Genomic DNA, 25,244 nt, shown 5'->3' with positions numbered 1-25,244 from the left:
GGCCAAGGCGGGTGGATCACGAGGTCAGGAGATCAAGACCATCCTGGCTAACACAGTGAAACCCCGTCTCTATTAAAAATACAAAAGATGAGCCGGGCGTGGTGGGGGCACCTGTAATCCAAGCTACTCGGGAGGCTGAGGCAGGAGAATGGCGTGAACCCGGGAGGCGGAGTTTGCAGTGCGCGAAGATCGCGCCACTGCACTCCAGCCTGGGAGACAGAGTGAGACTCCATCTCCAAAAAAAATAAAAATAATAAAAAATTAGCTGGGCATGGTGGCAGGTACCTGTAGTCCCAACTACTCGGGAGGCTGAGGTGGGAAGGTAGGAGGACTGCTTGAGCCGAGAAAGTTAAGGCTGCTGTGAGCTATGATCACGCCACTGAACTCCAGCCTGGGTGACAGAGTGAGACCCTGTCTTAAAAAAGAAAAAAAAAAGCAAAATTCTAAGAAAAACACAAGATCTACAGTCATGAAAAAGGTTTACCATTTACCACTTAAGTACTTGAAAAGTACCATACTAAAAAACATAGTAAACACAGTTGGTTTTAAAGTAATGACTTTATTAATAAATATACATCCATATGATGATGTAGATACAAATCATGAACACTACTCCATTCCCATACACATAATTGCACACGAGTAGCTCAAGTTCATGGACATAAAAACATACACAGTATCTATTCAGACTTTTTACAGCAGAGGACAGCGTGCTTATTATCAGTTAATTGGTAATTATTTTCTCCAAAATTACCTGTGGAAAAAAGAAATTCTGAAAACTTAAAAGAATCAAAGTGATCTGATTACTTTAAATCACACACTTGATTTACTATATAGCATTAAATTTTCCAAAAATTAAATACATTATATGTGAGAGCACAGATTTATATATTTGGAGGAGGAGGGGGAAAAAGGAAAGATTCAGATACATCCTAGAGTTTAACAGCATACAGTTAAGCTATAATAAAAACAAAAATAGAATAGCATCAAAATTTTTTATGTCCAAGAAAAAAAATCGTTTGAAAAACTGTTTTGAATTCTTTATATTCCTATAAAGGGACCATAAAATTTTACTGCATATAGAGACAATGACCGACAGAGTAGCAGTTATCAATATCCCCTGAATTGTTCTTTTAAAGCTTCTTAGAATATAAAGGAGAAATTTACTTTTTTTTTCTTTAGCTCACACACTGTGGTTATTTTTACACTGAATGGGTCAACTTTAACCTAATAAATGGACCCAAATATATATTTTTTTCTCCTTAACTCAAAGAAACTCTATTCTTAGTTCATTAAAATAGACATGTAAATTCACACAAACATCAGTTTGGAATCAATATTACTTTGACAGATGTTTCTTTAAAAAGTAAATAAAAAATATAAAGAATTTTTAGTCTAATTAAAACACTGATTTTTTAAAATGTCCCTAAATATTAAAAATTAAACCAGATACTACTCATTTTCTTCCAATACATTGTGCCATTTTTTAATATCCAGTGCAAAACTCTAAAGATAGTATCAAAATCATCCTAAATACTAGTTATGCAAGGTTATATCTGTCAAAAAATGAAAATGTCATCTGTTATTAGCTCCTTATTTGCTAATATAATAAATAAGGCATGTTAAAGTACTTTTTAAAGAAAAAAGTAATGCAAACTTACTTGAATTGCAGATCATTTTCTGACCAACAGTTTAAATATAGAATAATGAAACCTATTTTGTGAAGAACAGAACTACACAGTATAAAATTAGCAATTTACCTTTCAAGAAACAATCATACAGTGGGGGAGAAAAGGCCAGTTTTCCCCAACTGATTATATTAAAGTATAGGCAACTGTTTAACATGCTATTTCAGTGTTTATCATAACAAGAGACAGTGTTACAAAAGATGCACAATGTAGTCTTTAGTTTATATAACAGTAAAAATACTTTAAATTTTAAGACTTCATTCATGTTATCACTTAGATGTCTTTCTCTTCAGCATGGCACCAGTAAACTGTTCACAGGGAGAAAAGTAAGTGGAATCAGGAGATGCTCACCAGTGCATAGATATAATACTTCAGGTAACCGCTCAGACGAACAGTAAATTCGGCTTTCTAAATGATGTTATCCATTTACAACTGTAGCCATTTGCCCCTCCCGTTTTTTTTTCCTGGGACATAGCTCCTGATAATAAACACTGTTATGAACATGCCTCCTTTAGTTGATCTCACCATTTCATAAACATGTATACAAAATTCATTATACAATAATACACCTGTTTTATCTTCTGACACACAGCACAGCACCAGTAAGTAGATGTGCTGGAGGGTAGAGGAAGAGGAATGAATGTAGGAAAGGCAGGGGAGAAAGGGAAGGGTATGTATAACAAAATAAGGAAGGAAAATAAACTGAAAGGGAAATAAATGTCAAATGGACTTACTATAAAACACAACAATCAAATCTTTGACAATGGTGTGCATTATTCTATGGTAGAACATTAAACAAATGTCTTTAGAAACTGGCTTGAAAAAGATTTCTAAGCAGCCAACTGCTGAACATCATCTTGAGAAACAGCTAAATGACAGATACATGTGGAGAGTAGGTAACGAACATATGAGGCAAGCATTTGTGTGTGTCAGAAGTTATACTGTTCTGAGTAAATTATTAAAAATCTTATATTTTAAGCTTCTGCAAGAAAAAGCTCTTGTAGCAATTTAGCTGCCAGAATGTTATAACTGATTATGTAGCCATCCAACATCGTTCTCTATGGTTTGTGCAAAGCTAATATTGTTGAGGTCACTGTCTTAGATGCCAGTGCACATAGTCCCCACATACAATGCAACACCTCTTACTGTAAAGAGCAGCATAAAGTCCAGCTCATTGTGTCAGGCATCACTGGAACACCTGAAGGCTTGCTGCTTTTTTCCTGATAAAAAAGGTATGAAACATGACATCCATTTGCAATCAGAGTTTGCATTAACTAATAGCAAGCCCAAAAAACACAACATGTGCCCTTTTAAAATTTTAATTATTTTAAAAGTTTTTGGGTCCTGCAATTCTACATTTTAATCTCAAAGGCATTTAAAATCCCAAATACAAACATTGTAACTTTAAAATTCAGTGGAATTTTTTCAAGTCTGAAGTTTATAATATTTTATTTAGAACAAACTCAGAATAAATAAAATGTGTAACAAGAAGTATTACTTTCAGAAAGGAAAGAAGAAAGATTTCCCTCTGTCCCTACTATACATATCTACCTAATACTTTTTTTCCGTTCTATCTTGCTTCTAAAGCAAACATCATTGGGGGAAAAAATCTTTTGGATGAAATGGTCTCACTGGACCCACAATAAGATTTTTAATTAAACTAACCAACATATTTTTTACATGTTTCATGCATAGATGGATTCCTATATGTTTCTTAATATTTGGGTTCTGATGGTCAGGAAACTGCATTCTGTTTATACCAGTTTTACAGTCTACCATTCAATTTGTGTCCTTTGGTAGATATAAACCTGAAAACACAGTAAGTGCTAATGCAATGGGACAATTTCTGAGAAAAACTAAAAACGTTCCAAATAAATGAGCAACATCAATAAATGGTTTTATTTATTTATTTATTTGAGACGGAGTCTTACTCTGTCACCCAGGCTGGAGTGCAGTGGCGCAATCTTGGCTCACTGCAACCTCTGCCTCCTGGGTTTAAGCAATTCTCCTGCTTCAGCCTCCCGAGTAGCTTGGATTACAGGCGCCCGCCACCACGCCTGGCTAATTTTTGTATTTTTAGTAGAGATGGGGTTTCACCATGTTGGCCAGGCTGGTCTTGAACTGCTGACCTCAAGTGATCCACCCGCCTCAGCCTCCCAAAGTGCTGGGTGTGAGCCACCACACCCGGCCAATAAATGTTTTTAAACATAATACTTTAAAACTTTCTATATGAAAGGCAAAATATAGTGACTATAGCTACATGCAAACCTAGAGAATGTTTCTTTTTCTATTATATGAAATATGCTATCCTCAGAATGCACTATATTTCACCAAAAATGTAATGTGCAGTTTTTATAAAATAGTTTAAATTTCCTGTAAATATGAATTGTTTGTAGTGTTTGGTATATATGCTCTTAGGCAATTAAAAAATACACAACCTATCAGTGCTCAAAGGCAAACACTAAAGAATTATTTCAGGTATAATGGTTAAATCAATTAATGCCATGTAGATCAATAAATTACAAGCTGCTTAAACCTAGAACATTAAAAATAAGTTTTTTTAACATTTGAAGTTGATGTAAATGCCAAAGCATACAAATATCTGTGTCCCATCTTGTGAAAATAAATGTTACAAAAACTCACACAACCATTACCTCAAGTAATCCTGATTCATTAGTTTGCTTTTTTGCTCCATCAGTTAAAAATACGTTAGTGTCTTTATTATATTGTAGGCTTACTTCATAAACTAATAGGTATAATGGTTTCAGTTTATCACATAAAGCATCTATTTAGAACAGCCCCAAAGTATTAATGAAACATGAGACATAACCATAACTCTAAAGGAAAAGGAAAAATGATTTAGTTAGGTGTTACACTTGAACCTATGTACAAATACAATGCCACTGCTCATGCCCTGAGTGCATCTGTCAGCATATGGCAGTTTTTGAGCAAAAGCAGGAAAAAAACCAAACAGGAAAACAAATTTGGAAAGCCCAGGCCATAAAATTATGTATATCAAAATAAAACCAAGAAGCTTTGGGATTATTCACAATCTTCCTTCTAAACCTGGCCCTCTTTTCCTGCCTCATTCACTCATTGGGTGGTTTGACTTCACTGCTAGTTTCCTCTACCCCATGAACTGCTCTGCCATGCATCATAGGGTAAGGAAAAGCAGCAGTGCCACAGCCATAACCAAGATCGGCAAGACGGGATAGAGCTTTAATGCTACCTGGAGGTCTGCCTGGGCTGACTTTGTATCCCGCAGCTTTAGTTGTCCCCAAAGGTCTGCCTGGACTTGTCTTAAATCCAGCTGCTTTGGTGGTTCCCAGGGGTCTGCCTGTGCTGGTCCGGTATCCTGCTGATTTGGTGGTTCCCGAAGGCCGGCCACGCTTACCAGATCGGTTGAGATTCTTCTTTTTCTTTAGTTCGTCTTTTATTTCTATGCTTCTGCCACTTGTAGTCTGCAAGTGTGTTTCATTTAATGGGTCTTGCCTCTGACAGACCATTGGTTTGTGGTTGACTGTGTGGCTGTATTTGCTTTGCTGGGAGGAATATATGTCAAACTGATCAGCAGCTCTCATGGCATCTTCATTGAGGCAGGAAGGCTTGCCAGGCCCACAGAAAGCTGGATTACTGCTGGCAACAGGATGCATCATTTTCTACCAAAAATAAAAGACAAATATATATAAATACACATACACAAATACATATCTGTATGCAGCATTCAGTGAGAAAACAGTCTGTCTTCCAACAACTATGCAGGCTACATAAAATTAGGCTGACAGGCAGGACTCCAGACCACTTATAAACAAACACACATCAGCAGATTCAAGGATACTTCTTCTCAATTTAATCACGGGACAAACATCATACAAGATAACTCTATTATAATACTGATTTCATAGCTATAATGTTCTCCAATTAGGAACCGGAAAAGTGTGTAAGTCAAAAACAAATGTTCTATTCTGTGGGCTTTTCTCTTCTAGATTACTAAACCTCAAAAGAATAATAGTAAAGCCAAGAACTCTTATTAACACAATTCTTTTTTTCAGTTTGCCTGATGTTCTTAGAATGCCTCCTGTTGGCCTTTTATTGTATTTCTCACATGTATACTTCTGGCCTGACAACAGTTTCCACAAGATGGACACTCCATCGTTATTGTAATTTATTATTTATACAGAACCCTGAGTATATGTTACACTTCACAAAAGCAAGCATGTGCCAAGCAATGAACACAATCTCTACTGCTTCTTGGCCTTCTGGCTAAGATCAAGTGTAAAGAATACAATCTCTTGGCCCAAGGTACTGACTCCCTTCAAACATCCTCCATTCCAACAGAAGGCAGTACCAATACAGAAAGTAAACAAAGGTTTCCATTAGCTAAAATGAGTGAACATTATACAAATGCTTAAGACTTATACTACAAAAATATGGATAACAACCATAATAAAATACCTCCTTTTTAAAAAAAATTTTTTTTGAGATGGAGTCTTGCTCTGTCGCCCAGGCTAGAGTCCAGTGACGCGATCTCAGCTCACTGCAACCTCCGCCTCCTGGGTTCAAGCAATTCTCCTGCCTCAGCCTCCTGAGTAGCTGGGACTACAGGTGCCTGCCACCATGTTTGGCTAATTTTTGTACTTTTAGTAGAGACGGGGTTTCACCGTGTTAGTCAGGCTGGTCTCGAACTCCTGACCTCGTGATCTGCCTGCTTCGGCCTTCCACAGTGTTGGGATTACAGGCGTGAGCCACCGCACCCAGCCAATACCTCCTATTTGTAAGGTATATTTATCAAGACAAAAAGTTGAATGTACATACAACATTGCTTTCTCCCTTGATCATAAATAGTGTGGATCATCTTCCCTTACACAAGCCCTGACTTATTAAAGAACAGTCCAGCCAGGCATGGTGGCATCAGCTATTAGGGAGGCTGAGGTGGGAGGATTACTTGAGCCCAGGAGTTTGAATCCAGCCTGGGCAGCATAGCAAGATTCCTGCTCTTGAAATAGGAAAAAAAAAAAAAAAAAAAAAAAGGTCCAAAGTCTCTATTTTGTCTGTAAGGACATCCCTGTGATTTTTTTTTTTTAATATATAAAGGACTTATTAAAACCACTACCACAACAAACTAGCTCTAAATAGCCATATCATTTAGACAGAGGAAATGACAGGTTGTTGTTTTTTTTTTTAGGTGGAGTTTCGCACTTGTTGCCCAGGCTGGAGTGCGATGGCACGATCCTGGCTCACCGCAACCTCCGCCTCCTGGGTTCAAGCGATTCTCCTGCCTCAGCCTCCCGAGTAGCTGGGATTACAGGCATATGCCACCACGCCTGGCTAATTTTTTATTTTTATTTTGTATTTTCATTTTATTTTTTATTTTTTTTTGAGACGGAGTCTTGCTCTGTCACCCAGGCTGGAGTGCAGTAGCGTGATCTCGGCTCACTGCAACCTCTACCTCCCGGGTTCATGCCATTCTCCTGCCTCAGCCTCCCAAGTAGCTGGGACTACAGGCACCTGCCACCACGCCCGGCTAGTATTTTGTATTTTTAGTAGAGATGGGGTTTCACCGTGTTAGCCAGGATGGTCTTGATGTCCTGACCTCGTGATCTGCCTGCCTCAGCCTCCCAGAGTGTTGGGATTACAGGCGTGAGCCACCGTGCCTGGACTGTATTTTTAATAGAGATGAGGTTTCTCCATGTTGGTCAGGCTGGTCTTGAACTCCCGACCTCAGGTGATCCGCCCGCCTTGGCCTCCCAAAGTGCTGGGATTACAGGCGTGAGCCACCGTGCCCGGCTGGAAATGAGAGTTTTACAGACACTACAGTATTATGTTGTGATGAAGTAAGAAAGATAAAGATATGGGTTCCAATTTGGATTTAGAAAGAGTCACAAATGTATATTAAGGTCTAGCCTCAAGTTGTTAGGAGATATTTGTGTGCACCCTTCATACATGTAAGACTGCACCAAAACCTCAGTTATGAAAACAGTTACTCCCAGAGGCTGCAAACAGGTAATAAGGTTAGCCAAAACCACTGTAAATTTACTTTAGTTTGTAAAGGCAAAAGGAAACGAGCATGAAGTCACAGAATCAAATTCTGTTAAATTACGAAACATTTGCTGAGAATCAACAGAGCAATTGGCAAGCTGGCTTAAAGTCTCAATATGATAGAAAAATATCTACAGTGAGAAGTTACTTGTTCATGGCAAAAGCTTTTTAGACTTGAGAGCATAAAAAGACTGGGCTAAACACAAATATTAAGTGGAATAATTTTTTCACTCATTCCCCACAGATACAAGAACTAGATTATTGGCCAGGCGCGGTGGCTCACGCCTGTGATCCCAGCACTTTGGGAGGCCGAGGCAGGTGGATCACAAAGTCAGGAGATTGAGACCATCCTGGCTAACACAGTGAAACACCGTCTCTACTAAAAATACAAAAAATTAGCTGGGCGTGGTGGCATGTGCCTGTAGTCCCAGCTACTCAGGAGGCTGAGGCAGGAGAATTGGTTGAACCCCGAAGGCAGAGGTTGCAGTAAGCCAAGATCGTGCCACTGCACTCCAGCCTGAGTGACAGAGCAAGACTCCATCTCAAAAAAAAAAAAAAAAAAAGGACTAGATTATTAATTATCATTTCACTAGCTCAAATTCTAATTTCAGATGAGAAAAAAGGAGATTCTGAAGATGAGTTCCAAATATAGTATTGGCTGAAAATTAGCAATTTTTTAGCATTTTGTTATGTGCCAGGCAATAAGCTTGGTTCTTTGCACATTATCTGATTTAATCCTCAGTACACGCCTATAAGGAACATAAAATATTATTAGCTCTATTTTACAGACTTTAAGCATTCTGCCAGCGTCACACATTAGGAAATGGTTAAGCCAAATATGACTTTTGATAATTCAACTTCAGAACCAACAATTTACAATGTAGCATACCATGGTTTTTCAATAGCAGCACTGTCATTTGGGTCAGACAATTTTGTTGTGGTTTGTCCACTGCATTGTACAATGTTTAGCAGCATCCCTGGCCTCTACCCACTAGATGTCAGTAGCAACACCTCTCTCCCTTCCCCTAAATATTTGACAACGAAAAATTTCTCCAGACATTGCCAAATGTTCCCTGGAGGGCGGAGGGGGTGGGGGGGCAGGGAATCCACCCTTCACCATGAAATTGCTTGATTATACTAAAATGAAAACACAGACCAACTTAAAATATTCTCACTTAAGTTTTTATTCACCTTTTTAGCCTCTTCCTCACCAAATATCCACAAATTCTTTCTTACTGAAAAGTCAAATAGATTTGGTTTCCAAATGGAAGAAAAGCTAATGCCAGAATTAGTAAAGACAACCAGGACAGCCACGATGGCTCACACCTACTGTGAGAGGCCAAGGCGGGCAAATCACCTAAGGTCAGGAGTTCGAGACCAGCCTGGCCAAAATGGTAAAACCCTGTTTCTACTAAAAATACAAAAACTTACAAAAATTTTGTGGGGAAAAAAAAAGTTCTGTGACTTACCAGGAGGGTAACAAAATAAATAAATAAATATATATATTATATATATATAATATATATATTTTTTATATATAATATATATTATATATGTATTATATATAATACATGTATTATATATTATATTATATATAATATGTATAATATATGTATTATATATAATATATAGTATAATATATATGTATTATATATAATATATAATATATGTATTATATATAATATAATATATAATATATAATATAATGAATATATATAATATATAATTATATACATATTATATATATTATGTATTTCTGTACATATAAAATGTGTGTGTATATATATATATGAACATTCATAATCTATCAGAACTCAGGATATACAGTCTCAGCTTACATTATGTTAGGCTTTTAGAGGCAAAATGCCACTATCCTTGACTCAGATATTAATCCACACTGAAAAAAACATACCATTAAAAAATTAGACGTGCGGCTGGGCATGGTGGCTCATGCCTCTAATCCCAGCACTTTAGGAGGCTGAGGCAGGCAGATCACCTGAGGTCAGGAGTTCGAGACTAGCCTGGCCAAAATGGTAAAACCCTGTCCCTACTAAAAATACAAAAAAAATTAGCCTGGCATAGTGGTGCACGCCTGTAATCCCAACTACTCGGGAGGCTGAGGCAGGAGAATCGCTTGAACCCAGGAGGTGGAGGCTGCAATGAGCCAAGATCGCACCACTGCACTCCAGCCTGGGAGACAAGAGCGAAACTCCAACTCAAAAAAAAAAAACACACATGCAATTTTTAAAAAGCATGCACCTTAGCCGGGTGTGGTGGTTCACGCCTGTAATCCCAGCACTTTGGGAGGCCAAGGCGGGTGGATCACCTGAGGTCAGGAGTTCAAGACCAGCCTGACCAACATGGAGAAACCCCGTCTCTACTAAAAATAAAATTGAGTTGGGCGTGGTGGTACATGCCTGTAATCCCAGCTACTCAGGACGATGAGGCAGGAGAATCGCTTGAACCTGGGAGGAGGAGGTTGCAGTGAGCTGAGATCATGCCAATGCACTCCAGCCTGGGCAACAAGAGCAAACTCCGTCTCAAAGAAAACAAACAAACAAACAAAAAACCACGCATCTCCATTTCTCCATTCCTTCAATATTCTCCAGAATTTATGCCTTTAGTTTGTATTATGTAAATTTAGTTCTGACATAACCCACATTTATTGAGGGCCAACTCCATGCAAAACACTATTCTAAGCACAAATCGACAAGAGTAAAGCTATTTATTCCAATGGAAAGATAATGAGACACTGACTTGGCCAGGTGTGGTAGCTCACGCCTGTACTCCCAGCACTTTGGGAGGCTGAGGCAGGTGGATCACTTGAGGTCAGGAGTTCGAGACCAGCCTGGCCAACAGGCAGAAACTCCATCACTACTAAAAATACAAAAATTAGCTGGGCATGGAGGCATGCACTTGTAATCCCAGCTACTCGGAAGGCTGAGGCAGCAGAATTGCTTGAACCTGGGAGGCAGAGGTTGCAGTGAGCCAAGATCACACCTCTGCACTCCAGGCTGGGTGACAGAGTGAGACTCTGTCCTTAAAAAAAAAAAAAAAAAGACACTGACTTAACATTTCTGAAGTGCAGGGCTTCTGTATGTTCTATATATTCCTTCCCTGCTACTGCCAATAAATCAGTACAGTATTCTACTTAATAATTAACAAACAAGCTAGACAAGGAATTTAATATGAGAATTACTCATGTAAATAATTAATTTTAAAAATGCAAACAGAACTAAAACCAATCCTTTCCTATTTTCAGACTTCAACTTTATTAAGTTGGGAATCAACACTATTAGATGCTTGTGTGCATAACCATCACTATATATTTACATGCAGGATATTTATGTTTATATAAAAATTATTTGCATAATGTGAGCTTAACCCTGCACTCCATAATGCCTTCCTCCTCCCACTTCCAGACTAACTATTGTTGAAACACTCCCTTTTTTTTATTTTGAGACAAAGTCTAGCTCTGTTGCCCAGGCTGGAGTGCAGTGACTTGATCTTGGCTCACTGCAACCTCTGGCACCCAGGTTTAAGCGATTCTCCTGCCTCAGCCTCTGAAGTGGCTGGGATTACAGGCAAGTGCCACCACGCCCAGCTAATTTTTGTATATTTAGTAGAGACGGGGTTTCATTATGTTGGCCAGGCTGGTCTTGAACTCCTGACCTTGTGATCCACCCGCCTCAGCCTCCCAAAGTACTGGGATTACAGGCGTGAGCCACCACGCCCGGCCCCTTTTTTTTTTTGAGACGGAGTTTCACTCTTGTTGCCCAGGCTGGAGTGCAATGGTGCAATCTTGACTCACCGCAACCTCTGCCTCCCGGGTTCAAGCGATTCTCCTGCCTCAGCCTCCTGAGTAGCTGGGATTACAGGCACATGCCACCAGGCCCGGCTAATTTTTTTATTTTCAGTAGAGACGAGGTTTCACCATGTTGGTCAGAGCTGGTCTTGAACTCCTGACCTCAGGTGATCCGCCTGCCTCGACTCCCAAAGTGTTGGGATTACAGGCGTGAGGCACCACGCCCAGCCTTTTTTTTTTGAGACGGAGTTTTCCTCTTGCCCAGGCTGGAGTGCAATGGTGCGATCTTGGCTCACTGCAACCTCCACCTCCTGGGTTCAAGCAATTCTCCTGTCTCAGCCCCCTGAGTAGCTGAGATTACAGGCACGTACCACCATGCTAGGCTAATTTTTATACTTTTTTTTTAGTAGAAACGAGGTTTCACCATGTTGGCCAGGCTGGTCTCGAACTCCTGAGCTCTGGTGATTCGCCTGCCTTGGCCTCCCAAAGTGCTGGGATTACAGGTGTGAGCCACCGCGCGGACGAAAAGCCTCTTTCATTGAAAGTATGCAAGCGACATTTCTTTTGTTTTTGTTTTTTTTTTTGAGATGGAGTCTCGCTCTGTCGCCCAGGCTGGAGAAGAGTGGCCCAATCTTGGCTCACTACAAGCTACGCCTCCCGGGTTCTCGCCATTCTCCTGCCTCAGCCTCCCGAGTAGCTGGGACTACAGGCGCCAGCCACCATGCCTGGCTAATTTTTCATATTTTTAGTAGAGACGGGGTTTCACCGTGTTAGCCAGGATGGTCTTGATCTCCTGACCTCGTGATCCGCCTGCCTCGGCCTCCCTAAATGCTGGGATTACAGGCTAGAGCCACCGCAACCGGTCCCAAGCCACATTTCTAAAGAGTCAGAATGGTCCGGCGCGGTGGCTCAGGCCTATAATCCCAGAACTTTTGGAAGCCCAGGTGGGCAGATCAGTTGAGGTCGGGAGTTCCAGACTAGCCTGGCCTGGACAACACAGCGAAACCCTATCTCTAAAAATCCAAAAAATTAGTCGGGCATGGTGGCAGGTGCCTGTAACTCCAGCTACTCCAGAGGCTGAGGCAAGAGAATCGCTTGAACCCAAAGGCAGAGGTTGCAGTGAGCCGAGTTCGTGCCACTGCACTCCAGCCTAGGAAACAGACTCCATCTCAGGAAAAAAAAAAAAAAAAAAAAAACCCAGAGAGAATGAATACTACATTTCTAGACAGCGTGGACTGAATAGAAGCCAAGAGTTATAGAACAGGTTGTGCAGACTATCAAAGGTTAAAGATCATCTTTTCAAATAGTTACTGAGGCCGGGTGCAGTGGCTCACGCCTGTAATCCCAGCACTTTGGGAGGTTGAGACGGGTGGATCACGAGGTCAGGAGTTCGAGACCAGCCTGGTCAACATGGTTAAACACCGTCTCTACTAAAAATACAAAAATTAGCCGGGCGTGGTGGCGCATGCCTATAATCCCAGCTACTTGAGAGGCTGAGGCAGGAGAATTGCTTGAACCCGGGAGACAGAGGTTGCAGTGAGCTGTACTCCAGCCTGGGGGACAGAGTGAGACTCCGTTTCAAAACACAAAACAAACAAAAACAACCAATAAATAGTTCCCTGAATGTACAGGAGTCAACTAAGAGCTTCTATATATTTGGACTGTGACTAAATTCGAATACTTAAAGCATAAGCTAAAACTTGCCATCCTTGAAGTTGTTTTATTGTGTTTAACTCTAAAGTTTAACCCCTAAAATGAGCTGTTCTTTATAGAACAATTCCTTTCTTTTCTCTTGAATGTGGCAGTCATTACTGCCAACATAAAGAACTGTTACTATTTTTAGTAACTTCACAAAGCATCCCTGAAGCTTTCTAAACATGGAGAAAGCTTCCTTTCAAAAAACCCAAGTTCTGTTCTCCAAAGATCAAAGATCACGTAATTCTCAGAGATTTATTTCAGGTCATTTGACTAACTATTATGTATAATCATATACGTTTCATAATTCTAAATGAAGATTTGCAACTCACCTCAATCACTCTGAAAGTCCATTCAGCAGAGGCCAATAGCCACGCACCCTGCCCCACCACGGAAAGTTTTGATAATAGGACGGCACATAAATAACGGCCTCCTTTGTCTTCTTCCTACTCCTTAACTGTGCCCCACGGTGCACAAATAAGGACTCTCCTTATTTTGACACGAGGCGTTTAGAATGTATTACCTGTTGTGTGCTGAAAGCGACTATTAGCGTATTGGCAATAACAAGTTTGCAGAAGATGCACGCCACCCTAGAGAAAGGGTTGTGTACCCTCTAAAAAGCAAAATTCATAAGCCGCTGTCCGTCCACTCGGAGTTCCGCAAGCGTAGAAGTCCACGGGCACTCCATCGCGACGCCGATCTCGAGCCGGCAGGCTTTTATTTAAAGGCGGAGGGCGGACTGCGGATTCTGACCTCTCAAAGAAAAGAAAGGGGGCTCCCTCCCCTCGCCGCAGGAGGAATGTCCCCCCGTAATGGCTCCACACCCGGGAACAGCAGGCTACGTCCGGGGCCCCTCCTCTCACTCCAGCTACACTAGGGCCCCTTGGCAGGAGGCCTCTTCTTGCCGGCCAGCGAGGCGCCCGTTCTCGCCGCCGCCCGACCCCGCTCTCGGCCGGCTGACCAGCCCGCGCGCCCCTACCTACCTCAGCCGCTCGTAGCCCGGCCCCTCGGCGCGTCTAGGGGCTTCCCAGCGGCTGGGAACCTCGCGCTGGCGCCGCTCCCTCCCCAGCCCGCCGCCTCTGCACGGTGCGGAGAACGGGCCAAGACGGAGGGGCAGGCAGCGAGGGCGGCGGCGAGGCAGACGCTGGCTCCCAGCACCCGCCGCGGCCGCCGCGCACGGTCCTGCCCCGGACGCAGTACGAAGAGGCCGCTACCACCCTGTAGTGTTAGAGGCGGCGTGCGCGAGCTCGCGAGGGCCGCGCACGCACACGCACACTCGCATCGCGAGACCCCATCTCCCGCCGCCGACCTGCACGCAAGCTTTGGGAGAGAGCCAGGCTGGCAGGCTGCGCTTGCGCGTCGTGGCCTTAGGCCTGAGCTGCTGGTGGTCCGGCGTGGACCGTCCCCAGTGGCTGGGGTTGAGGAACCCACCAAATGGGGAATTAATAACTTCCTTACTTGTATTGGTTATCACCACAATTCTGAGATGCTGGAACTCCTGCTGACCCCATTTCTTAGATACAGGACTAATAGATGAAAGTCAGGGGAGTTGGGACTCTTCATGCCCAAGATCATGTGATAATGAAAAGCTTTATTTTATGGGACATCCTGATGATCCACGCGGATTACAGGCGTGAGCCACCACGCCCCACGGAATTGTCACATTCATTATTCCATAATCACAGGAAAGGATGGAACAACAAACTACCGCTATTATGTTTTTCTTGTGAGATATCTGACATATCAGTCACCTCACACAAACCCACTTAGAAGGGATTCATTTCCTCACTCCTTCCTCCTGTGAATTTCCAGATGTCAGAATGGAGAGGATCCAGAATTAGGGCAGCTACTGAAAGGGAGACACTTTATTAAGCAGTGGGAAGAGGCTAGAGGAGGATGCTTGCCCTTTTCTCTCATGTAATGAAGGCTATTTGAGGATGGACAATTCATAGAACTGAGTTCTACCATAAGCACAGCCCTGGGCCAGGTACTGCCCTGCCAGTAGGAAAGAAAGGAGGAGCAACAACTTTTCTGGACAAACACACAAGCCGGGACACAACACACGAAACAAGCAAGCCCATTCATTCAATCTACTGAGGGGCTGGAGACAGATAAGCCATGTGAACAGTTGATCAAACCTACACCAATAAAAACTCTGGACAGTCTGGGTGCGGTGGCTCATGCCTGTAATCCCAGCACTTTGGGAGGCCGAGGCGGGCAGATCACGAGGTCAGGAGTTCGAAACCAGCCTGGCCAACATGGTGAAACCCCTTCTCTACTGAAAATACGAAAATTAGTCGGGCATGGTGGCACGCACCTGTAATCCCAGCTACTCGGAAGGCTGAGGCAGGAGGATCGCTTGAACCCAGGAGGTGGAGGTTGCTGTGAGCCGAGATCGCGCCACTGCACTCCAGCCTGGGACAGAACGAGACTCCGTCTCAGACAAACAAACAACAACAACAACAACAACAAAAAACTCTGGACACAAAGCTCAGGTAGAATTCCCTGGTTGGGAAGGTAGGATTTTTTTTGGCAGACAGAGATTCATAACATGATTCTAAACATCATTCCAACTAGGTGGAGTGATTCACACCTGTAATCCCAGGACTTTGGGAGGCCAAAGCAGGAGGCCAGGAGTTTGAGACCAGCCTGGACAATATAGAGAGATTCTGTCTCTACAAAAAATAAAACAACTAGCTGGGTGTGGTGATGAGTACTTGTAGGGCCAGCTGCTAGGGAGGCTGAGATAGGAGGAAGGACTGAGATAGGAGGAAGGAGACTGAGGCTTCCTTAAGCTGTGTTTGTGCCACTGCACTCCAGCCTGGGCAACAGAGTGAGACCCTGTCTCAAAAAAGTAAAATGCTAAAAAACAGGATTAATCATGCTAGTGTTATTTATATGTAAAAGGAAAATACCAATATAGAAAGTTAAAATATGCACACAGATTTTAAGGCATATTAAGTAGCCTATCTAAAAACAAGTTTTTTTTCTAAGCAAGGTTTTTTTGCTCTTGAGGTGGAGCACTTCCATACCATATAATCACTATTCCAAATCTGTAATTCTAAACTCTTGTCTGAAATGGCATTTGTATATAAAAAGATTTAAGAAAAAGAAATTTTCATTCTAACAAAGTCAAGTAATTTGCAGGCCCAATGGAGGGGTAGCCAGAATAACAAAGGAAGTCAGACAGCCCTGAGTTTCAAAGCCTTTCTGCCACTTGCCTCCCATGATATTTTGGGCAAGTCATTGCTCCTTCAAAAGTTCCCACATGTATGAAATTAAGACAATGTCTTCCTTGTAGAGCTGTGAAATTAAATAAGGTAATAGGACTATTTAAATATCCATCAGTGGCCAGGCACTGTGACTCATGCCTATAATCCCAGCACTTTGGGAGGCCAAGGAGGGTGGATCCCCTGAAGTCAGGAGTTAAAGACCAGCCTGGCCAACATGGTGAAATCCTGTCTCTACTAAAAATACAAAAAATTAGCCAGGCGTGGTGGTGCATGTCGCTAATCCCAGTTACTTGGGAGGCTGAAGCAGGAGAATCGCTTGACCCTGGGAGGCGGAGGTTGCAGTCAGTTGAGATCGTGCCACTGCACTCCAGTCTGGGTGACAGAATGAGACTCTGTCTCAAAAATAACTCAGCTTAGCTACTTGGTAGGCTGAGGCGGGAGGATCGCTTGAGCCTGGAAGGCAGGGATTACACTGAGCCAAGATCACGCCACTGCACTCCAGCCTGGATGACCAAGCGAGACCCTGTCTCAAAAGATAAAAAGAAAAAAGAAAATATTCACCACTACTTAGATGTTCATCATACTATTCTATTTTCAAATATTTACCATTTTCCATAAAATATTTTAAGCTCATACAAGTTATATTGTTCTTGAAAATAACCAAATATAAACATTCCAATAAAATCTTGAATAAGAATTCATGGGAATAAGGCCAGGCACGGTGGGTCATGCCTGCAATCCCAGGACTTTGGGAGGCCGAGGCAGGTGGATTACTTGAGGCCAGAAGTTCCAGAACAGCCTGGCCAACATGACGAAACCTCCTATCTACTAAAAATAGAAAAATCAGCCGGGTGTGATGGTGCACATCTGTAATCCCAGCTACTCAGGAGGCTGAGGCACGAGAATCACTTGAACCCCAGAGGTAGAGGTTGCGGTGAGCCAAGATTGGCCACTGCACTCCAGTCTGGGCAACAGTGAGACTCTGTTTCAAAAAAAAAAAAAAAATATATATATATATATATATGGGGACAAATATTCATCATTACAGCTAAAGGGAATAACTGAGGAAGACTTGCAAAGGATTTGAGTTTCGAGTTTGGATTTGAAAGTGCCAGACATGAACTGGTGGAGTAGAAGCTGTGGTGGCTACAGGGAAGACAACAGCAAGTACATTTATAATGATGGAACCTTTGCCCACTGAATGCTCTAGGAAGGGTTGGAAGTGGGCTTTAAATGCCACTTTAATCTGGAGATATTTCACAGAAGCACCATGAGCCAGGAAATATCAGCAAGAAATCTCCAGCCAGCTCTCTTTAGAGGGAGATCTAGCCACCAAGATGAAACTGCACACTTATATCAGCTGATGACCTTAGTAAAATAGCACCAGCCATTTGGTGAACCACTAGCTAGTGGGTATTTGATCAAGGAAGAGGAGACATTCCAGGTTTACTCACCCTCTGACACAGCTACTCATTTATGCTATATGTTGACTTTAGCTTTTTTTTTTTTTTTTCAGACGGAGTCTCCCTCTTTCACCCAGGCTGGGTCACTGGATTGTGGCCCAATCTAGGCTCACTGCAACCTCCGCTTCCCGGGTTCAAGTGATTCTCCTGCCTCAGCCTCCTGAGTAGCTGGGACTATAGGCATGTGCTACCATGCCTGGCTAATTTTTGTATTTTTAGTAGGGATAGGGTTTCACCATGTTGGCCAGGCTGGTCTTGAACTCCTGACCTCAGGTGATCCTCCCACCTCGGCCTCCCAAAGTGCTGGGATTACCGGCAGGAGCCACCGTGCACAGCCAACTTATTCTAGATTCAATGGAGCAGACAAATGTTATAACCATGCAAAACAGTGCTTCACGAAAATCTAAACTATCTTCACAATAGTCACTATGAGAGAAATAGTGACCAATTCGTTTTTTATATAGGAATTTGCTACCACTGTAGGCAGCTCCTCTTATAAAATTCTAAAATTCTATAAACTTCTAAAATTTGACCTCATATTAAAGCAGTCAGCCTCCTACTAATGTCTATCCACTGTCCTAGTTTTTTAGACTCACATTGCACAAAGTTAGTCATGTGATTCCACTTGCCTCTATAAGGTGCTCATTTAGTTCAACCCTCTGGAAGCTCTTTTTTGGATATATTATAAATATTATAACTAATCTCCACTATCTAGCTCCTCTGTACTTCTTCAGCCATCCCCTCCCCAAACTCAGGCATAGCCATGTGACTTGCACTAGTCAATGAAAGTGACAAATGCGAGATTCTCTAAGATTCTTCTCTGCCATTAGGACTGTGATGTTAGAGTTGCCATCAGTCTGGATCCTGGATTCTGGGGTTAGATAGATGTGAAGTAAAGCTTCTCCTCTTACAACACATGAGGATAATTTAGCATAGATGAGAAATAAGCTTTTTTTTTTTTTTTTGAGACAGAGTCCCATTCTGTCACCCAGGCTGGAGTGCAGTGGCGAGATGTTGGCTCACTGCAACCTCCATCTCCCGGGTTCAGCCTCCCAAGTAGCTAGGACTACAGGCACGAGCCACCACACCTGGCTTTTTGTATTTTTAGTAGAGAGGGGGTTTCACCATGTTGACCAGCCTGGTCTCGAACTCCTGGCCTCAGGTGATCTGCCTGCTTCAACCTCCCAAAGTGCTGGGATGACAGGCGTGAGCCACTACACCTAGCCCAGAGAAATAAAATAAAAAAGAAATCACTGAGATTTTTGTTACTACACCATGATCTAGCTGTAGTAACTGGAAACTACAAATGTTATTTTTACCTCTGATGAAAAGCTAAGAGAGAATTGAAGAAATAACATAATCCAAAAAAATTGAGGAAACGGGCCCTTCTATGATGTAGAGGGGCAGGCGTAAAGAATTTAACCTTGCCAAAGAACAGTCTGGCCTTTACTGCTGGCTTCTTGGAAGTAATCCCTAAACCCTTGGAATGTCATGCTTCATAGTGTTTTTGTTTGCCTGGGGCCGTGGGTCATGCACGATAGTCTAACAATGTGATTTAGTGTGAAAGAGCTGGGTCACATGGTATCAGCTCCACCTCCTGAGGGACTGAAAACTGAAATCAGCCATATGGCTAATTAATCATGTCTACATAATTAGCTCCAATAAAAACTCTGGATACCAAGGCTCAGATGAGCTTCCCAGACAGGTGCAATGGCTTATGCCTATAATCCCAGCACTTTGGGAGGCTGAAACAGGAGGACTGCTTGAGCCCAGGAGTTGGAGGTCAGCCTAGCCAACAACATAGGGAGACCCTGCCAATACCAGAAGAAAAAAAATGCCAGGCATGGTGGCACATGCCTGTGGTCCCAACTACTTAGGATGCTGAGGTGGGAAGATTGTTTGAGCCCATGAGGTTGAGGCTGCAGTGAGCTGTAATCACGTCACTGTACTCCAGATTGAATGACAGAGTGAGACTCTGTCCCCAAAATATAATAAACCAGGCATGGTAGTTCACGTGTGAAATCCCAGCACTTTGAGAGGCTAAGGTGGGAGGACCACTTGAGCCCAAGAGTTTGGGGCTACAGTGAGCTATGACCATGACACTGTACTCCAGACTGAACAACAGAGCAAGACCTGGACTCAAAAAATATACAAATGAATGAATAAATAAATAGGGTGCTGCTAAGGCCACATCACTTACCTGTTTTGTTTTTTTTGTTTTTTTTTGAGATGCAGTCTTGCTGTGTCGCCAGGCTGTAGTGGGGTGGTGGGATCTCGACTCACTGCAACCTCCGCCTCCCGGGTTCAAGCGATTCCCCTGCCTCAGCCTCCCGAGTAGCTGGAACTCCAGGTGCACACCACCACGCCAGGCTAATGTTTTGTATTTTAGTAGAGACGGGGTTTCACCACTTCGGCCAGGATGGTCTCGATCTCCTGACCTCTTGATCTGCCCGTCTCGGCCTCCCAAGTTTCTGGGATTACAGGCGTGAACCACCGCACCCAGCCACTTACCTGTTCTTAAGGTTAAGTTACTCTAGACTGGGTGTGGTGGCTCACGCCTGTAATCCCAGCACTTTGGGAGGCTGAGGCAGGCAGATCACTTGAGGTCAGGAGTTCAAGACCAGCTTGACCAACATGGTGAAACTCTGTCTCTACTAAAAATACAAAAAATAAAAATAAAAAAAAAATTAGCCAGGCGTGGTGGCATGCGCCTGTAATCCCAGCTACTTAGGAGGCAGACACGAGAATTGCTTGAACCTGGGAGGTGGAGGTTGAAGTGAGCTGAGATTGAGCCATTGCACTCCAGCTTGGGTGACAGAGTGAGACTGTCTCAAAAAAAAAAAAAAGGTAAAGTTACTCCTTAAATTTAACACTTGCGTTAGCGTCTACAATAACAGCATCCTCTTTCCAGTCCCTTCAGCTGCAGAGTACAAATAATAAAAGCAGTATTGATATATTCTAATAATGCTGCTTGATATGAGCCAGCCAAACTGAAAAAAACTAAAATACCATGTATGTATCACAAACTACATCTTCTATATAGTATTTATTGTTACCAGACAGGCAGCCTTTGGAGTGAAGATACGGATTTAAATGCTAGGTCTGCCACTTACTAGCTGTGTGACCATAAACAATTCAACAAGTATTTATTAAATGCAAAACTGAGGATACAAAACATAGGACATGGACTGTGATCTCAGGGAGCCCATATTCCACTGAAACCATTGAAATGGACAGTCAAACATATCATTGGAATTTTGTGTTAAGTGCAACAAGAATGGTGGGTCTGATGTTTTTAGAAAATTAACTCAGATTGGGTTTTTTTTTTTTTTTTTTTTTTGCTCTGTTGCCAGGCTGGAATGTAGTGATGTGATCATGGCTCACTGCAGCCTCAACCTCCCCAGGCTCAGGGGATCCTCCAACCTCAGCCTCCCAAGTATCTGGGATTATGGATGCGTGCCGGGCCAATTTTTGTATGTTTTGTAGAGACAGGGTTTCCTCATATTTCCCAAGCTGGTCTTGAAGTCCTGGGCTCAAGCGATCCTCCTGCCTTAGCCTCCCAAAGTGCTGGGATTACAGGTTTGAGCCACTGTACCTGGCCAGATTGGTCTTAATGAGGTGCTATAGTACACACAATACATATATAATGTACTATCAAATGCAGAGGCTTTTTCAAGGGCATAGGTATTTATCAGTACTTCATCTGCAACAAGACCATACTTAAACATTTTTTTTTTTTTTTTGTAGAGATGAGGTCTTGCCATGTTGCCAAGGCTAGTCTCAAACTCCTGGCCTCAAGTGATCCCCCCACCTGAGTCTCTCAAAGTGCTGAAATTACAGGGATGAGCCACTGTGCCTGGAGTACACTTTTATTTATTTGTTTGAGATAAAGTCTTGCTCTTTCACTTAGGCTGGAATGTGGTGGTGTAATCTTGGCTCACTGATTCTCCTCCTCTCAGCCTCCCGAATAGCTGGGATTACAGGTGCCTGCCGACACGCCTGGCTAATTTTTGTATTTTTTTAGTAGAGATGGCGTTTCATCATGTTGGCCAGGCTGGTTTCAAACTGACCTCAGGTGATCTGCCCACCTCAGCCTCCCAAAGTGCTGGGATTACAGGCGTGAGCCACCGCACCCGGCCTGGAGTGCACTTTTAAACATCACACTATTCCACTTATCTCCCAACATTTTTTCTTCAAAAGTATACATCCTTGAAATACAATTTGAACTCAATATAACATTTTTCATTGTTTCTCCAAAAGCTTCAGCCTGGCCCAAGGTAGGCCATATCACATAGGCAAATCACCAGTGAATTTGGCTTTTGAATGATAGTGATTATATAAACGTGAATAAAAGGAATATTTGTTTATATCTGGAATTTGGCTGCCTCTAAAGACCTTTCAATTGAGGGTACAAGTGTTTTTGTTTTGTTTTGTTTTTAAATAGAGACGGGGGTCTCCCTGTATTGATCAGACTGGTCTTGAACTCGTGGGCTCAAGCAATCCTCCCGCCACTGCCTCGCAAAGTGCTAGGATTACAGGTGTGAGCAACCACACCCAACCCAAGTGTTCTTAAATACTTTCATATACATAGGAAAAAAATGAATCTTGCTTTCTACATTTTAACTTATCAGTAACAGCCGACTGTCCCTGCTAAATATATAGCTTTATATCAACACTAAAAAGAAAGATAGGGTCTTAGTCTGTTTTGGCTGCTATAACAAAATAACGGACTGAATGGCTTACAAAAGACAAAATTTTATTTCTCTGGAAGCTGGAAAGTCCAAGGTCAAAGTACTGGCCAATTTGGTGTCTGGTAGAGAGCCAGCTTTTGGTTCACAGACAGTTGTCTTTTTTTTTTTTGCTATGTTCTCACATGGCAGAAGGGGCAAGGGAGTTCACTGGGGTCTCTTTTATAAGGGCACTGATCCCACTAGCCCTCATGACATAATCACCTCCCAAAGGCCTCCAAATACTATCAAATTGGGAACTGGTTTCAACATCATGAATTTGGGGGTAGGAGGAGGGTACATTCAGTGTACAGCAGAGAGCATAAGAAAATCTACCACTATTCACCCATTATAATAATAGTGCCAGCCAACATTTATTGAATGCTTACCACATGCCAGGCACTATTTTTACGTGCTTTAAGCACATTTATGCTTTAAATGTATTATTTCACCTCATCCTCATAACAATCCTAAGATGTACATATTATATCAGAATTTTATATATGAAAAAACAGATAAAGTGGCCAGGCACAGTGGCTCACGCCTGTAGTTCCAGCACTTTGGGAGGTCAAGACCTGTGGATCACCTGAGGTCGGGAGTTCTAGACCAGACTGACCAACATGGAGAGACCCCATCTCTACTAAAAATACAAAATTAGCCGGGCATGGTGGCGCATGCCTATAGTCCCAGCTACTTGGGAGGCTGAGGCAGGAAAATCACTTGAACCTGGGAGGCGGAGGTTGCGGTGAGCTGAGATCGCGCCATTGCACTCCAACCTGGGCAACAAGAGTGAAACTCCATCTCAAAAAAAAGAAAAAACAGATAAAGCATTTAAGCAAGCCCAAGGTTGTTCAAGTACCCTCCCAATATACATACTTGATTATGTATATGAACTGTTATACCAATACAGTAACAATATATTATGTAGCAACGTATTATAAAAAATTTACACAGGCTGGGAGGGGTGGCTCATGCCTGCAATCCCAGCACTTTGGGAGGCTGAGGTGGGCGGATCACGAGGTCAGGAGTTTGAGACCAGCCTGACCAATATGGTGAATCTCCATCTCTACTAAAAATATAAAAATAAGCCAGGCGTGGTGGCACATGCCTATAATCCCAGCTACTCAGGAGGCTGAGGCAGGAGGATCACTTGAACCCGAGAGGCGGAGGTTGCGGTGAGCCAAGATTGCACCACTGCACTCCAGCCTGCATGACAGAGTGAGACTCCATCTCAAAAAAAAACAAAAACAATAACCTTACACAAAGTAAAATTTTAAAGAAAGGATGAGATTTAGAAAGAAAAATAAGGCCAGGAGGGCCCAGTGGTTCACGCCTGTAATCCCAGCACTTTGGGAGGGCAAGGCAGTTGGATCATCTGAGGTCAGGAGTTCGAGACCAGCCTGACCAACATGGTAAAACCTTGTCTCTACTAAAATTACAAAAATTTAGCCAGGTGTGGTGGTGGGCACTTGTAATCCCAGCTACTCGGGAGGCTGAGGCAGAATCACTTGAATCCGGGAGGCGGAGCTTGCAGTAAGCCGAGATCACGCCATTGCACACCAGCCTGGGCAGTAAGAGCAAAACTCTGTCTCAAAAAAAAAAAAAAAAAAAAAGCTCCTCAATGACCAGCCAGACATCAGGATGTAAAAAATAAATGAGTATAGTCTTCTCACTAAGTTGTTTTTATTTAGAAAAATGTATCTTTCATTTAAAAATATTTACTTAACACATATGGGTTGTTTTTTATAAATATTCTACAACTTAAAAAAATAAAGAAAGAAAAATAGATCCAGGTGCGGTGGCTCATGCCTGTAATCCCAGCAGAGGAAGGAGGATTGCCTGAGGCCAGGAGTCTAAGATTAGTCTGGGCAACACAGCGAGACCCCACTGCTACAAAAAATAAAAAATTAACCAGGCATGGTGGCACACACCTGTATAGTCCTACTTACCTATTCAGGAGGCTGAAGTGGGAGGATCACTTGAGCATAGGAGTTTGAGACTACTGTGAGCTATGATCATGCCACTGCACTCCAGCCTGGGCAACAGAGCAAGACCCTGTCTCTAAAAGTAAAATAAAGAAAAAACAAACAAACACAGAAGCTTCAAAATTTTTTTCCTACTTTTCTCTTTGAGATGGAGTTACTCTGTCACCCAGGCTGGAATTGGCACGATCTGGGCTCACTGTAACCTCCACCTCCTGGATTCATGCAATTCTCCTGCCTCAGCCTCCCAAGTAGCTGGGATTACAGGCGTGTGCCACCATGCCCTACTAATTTTTGTATTTTTTTAGTAGAGACTGGGTTTCACCATGTTGGCCAGACTGACACTCCTGACCTCAAGTGATCCGCCCACTTCGGCCTCCCGAAGTGTTGGGATTACAAGTGTGAGCCAACGCATCCGGCCTCTTCCTGCTTTTCAATAAATTACTGTCATGTACCCCACTTTGGAGACCACAGCTTTAGTTCACAGGCAGTCAAAATCCAAGAGCAAAAGTGAAGATTACCAGTATTTCTCAAACTTAAATGTATATCATAGAATGATTACCACTCCCAGATATACTTTTTTTTTTAAAGACAGTCTTGCTCTGTTGTCCA

The 25,244-nt window shown here is 42.6% G+C and overlaps 1 protein-coding gene across 6 annotated transcripts; it reads right to left on the bottom strand.

Moving 5' to 3' along the window:
• Positions 1-539: 539 nt before the first annotated feature.
• C4H5orf24 (chromosome 4 C5orf24 homolog) lies at positions 540-14,525 on the bottom strand. 6 transcript variants are annotated; one of them, XM_054489016.2, is made up of 3 exons: positions 14,211-14,525; positions 4,918-5,347; positions 540-2,908 (listed from the first exon to the last, which is right to left on the bottom strand). In XM_054489016.2, exons 2-3 carry the CDS (start codon positions 5,342-5,344, stop codon positions 2,868-2,870), a joined length of 468 nt encoding a protein of 155 aa, XP_054344991.1. In that variant the 5' UTR covers positions 5,345-5,347; positions 14,211-14,525; the 3' UTR covers positions 540-2,867. The 6 variants fall into 6 exon arrangements, with proteins under 6 accessions (XP_054344991.1, XP_063521575.1, XP_063521576.1 ...); XM_063665505.1 differs by lacking the exon at positions 14,211-14,525 and adding an exon at positions 13,560-14,168; XM_063665506.1 differs by lacking the exon at positions 14,211-14,525 and adding an exon at positions 13,751-14,168.
• Positions 14,526-25,244: the final 10,719 nt, after the last annotated feature.

The sequence above is a fragment of the Pongo pygmaeus genome, chromosome 4 (assembly GCF_028885625.2).
Source record: "Pongo pygmaeus isolate AG05252 chromosome 4, NHGRI_mPonPyg2-v2.0_pri, whole genome shotgun sequence".
Lineage (NCBI taxonomy): Eukaryota > Metazoa > Chordata > Mammalia > Primates > Hominidae > Pongo > Pongo pygmaeus.
Note: the sequence above shows the minus strand (reverse complement) of the source record. Positions and strands in the feature narration are given on the sequence as shown.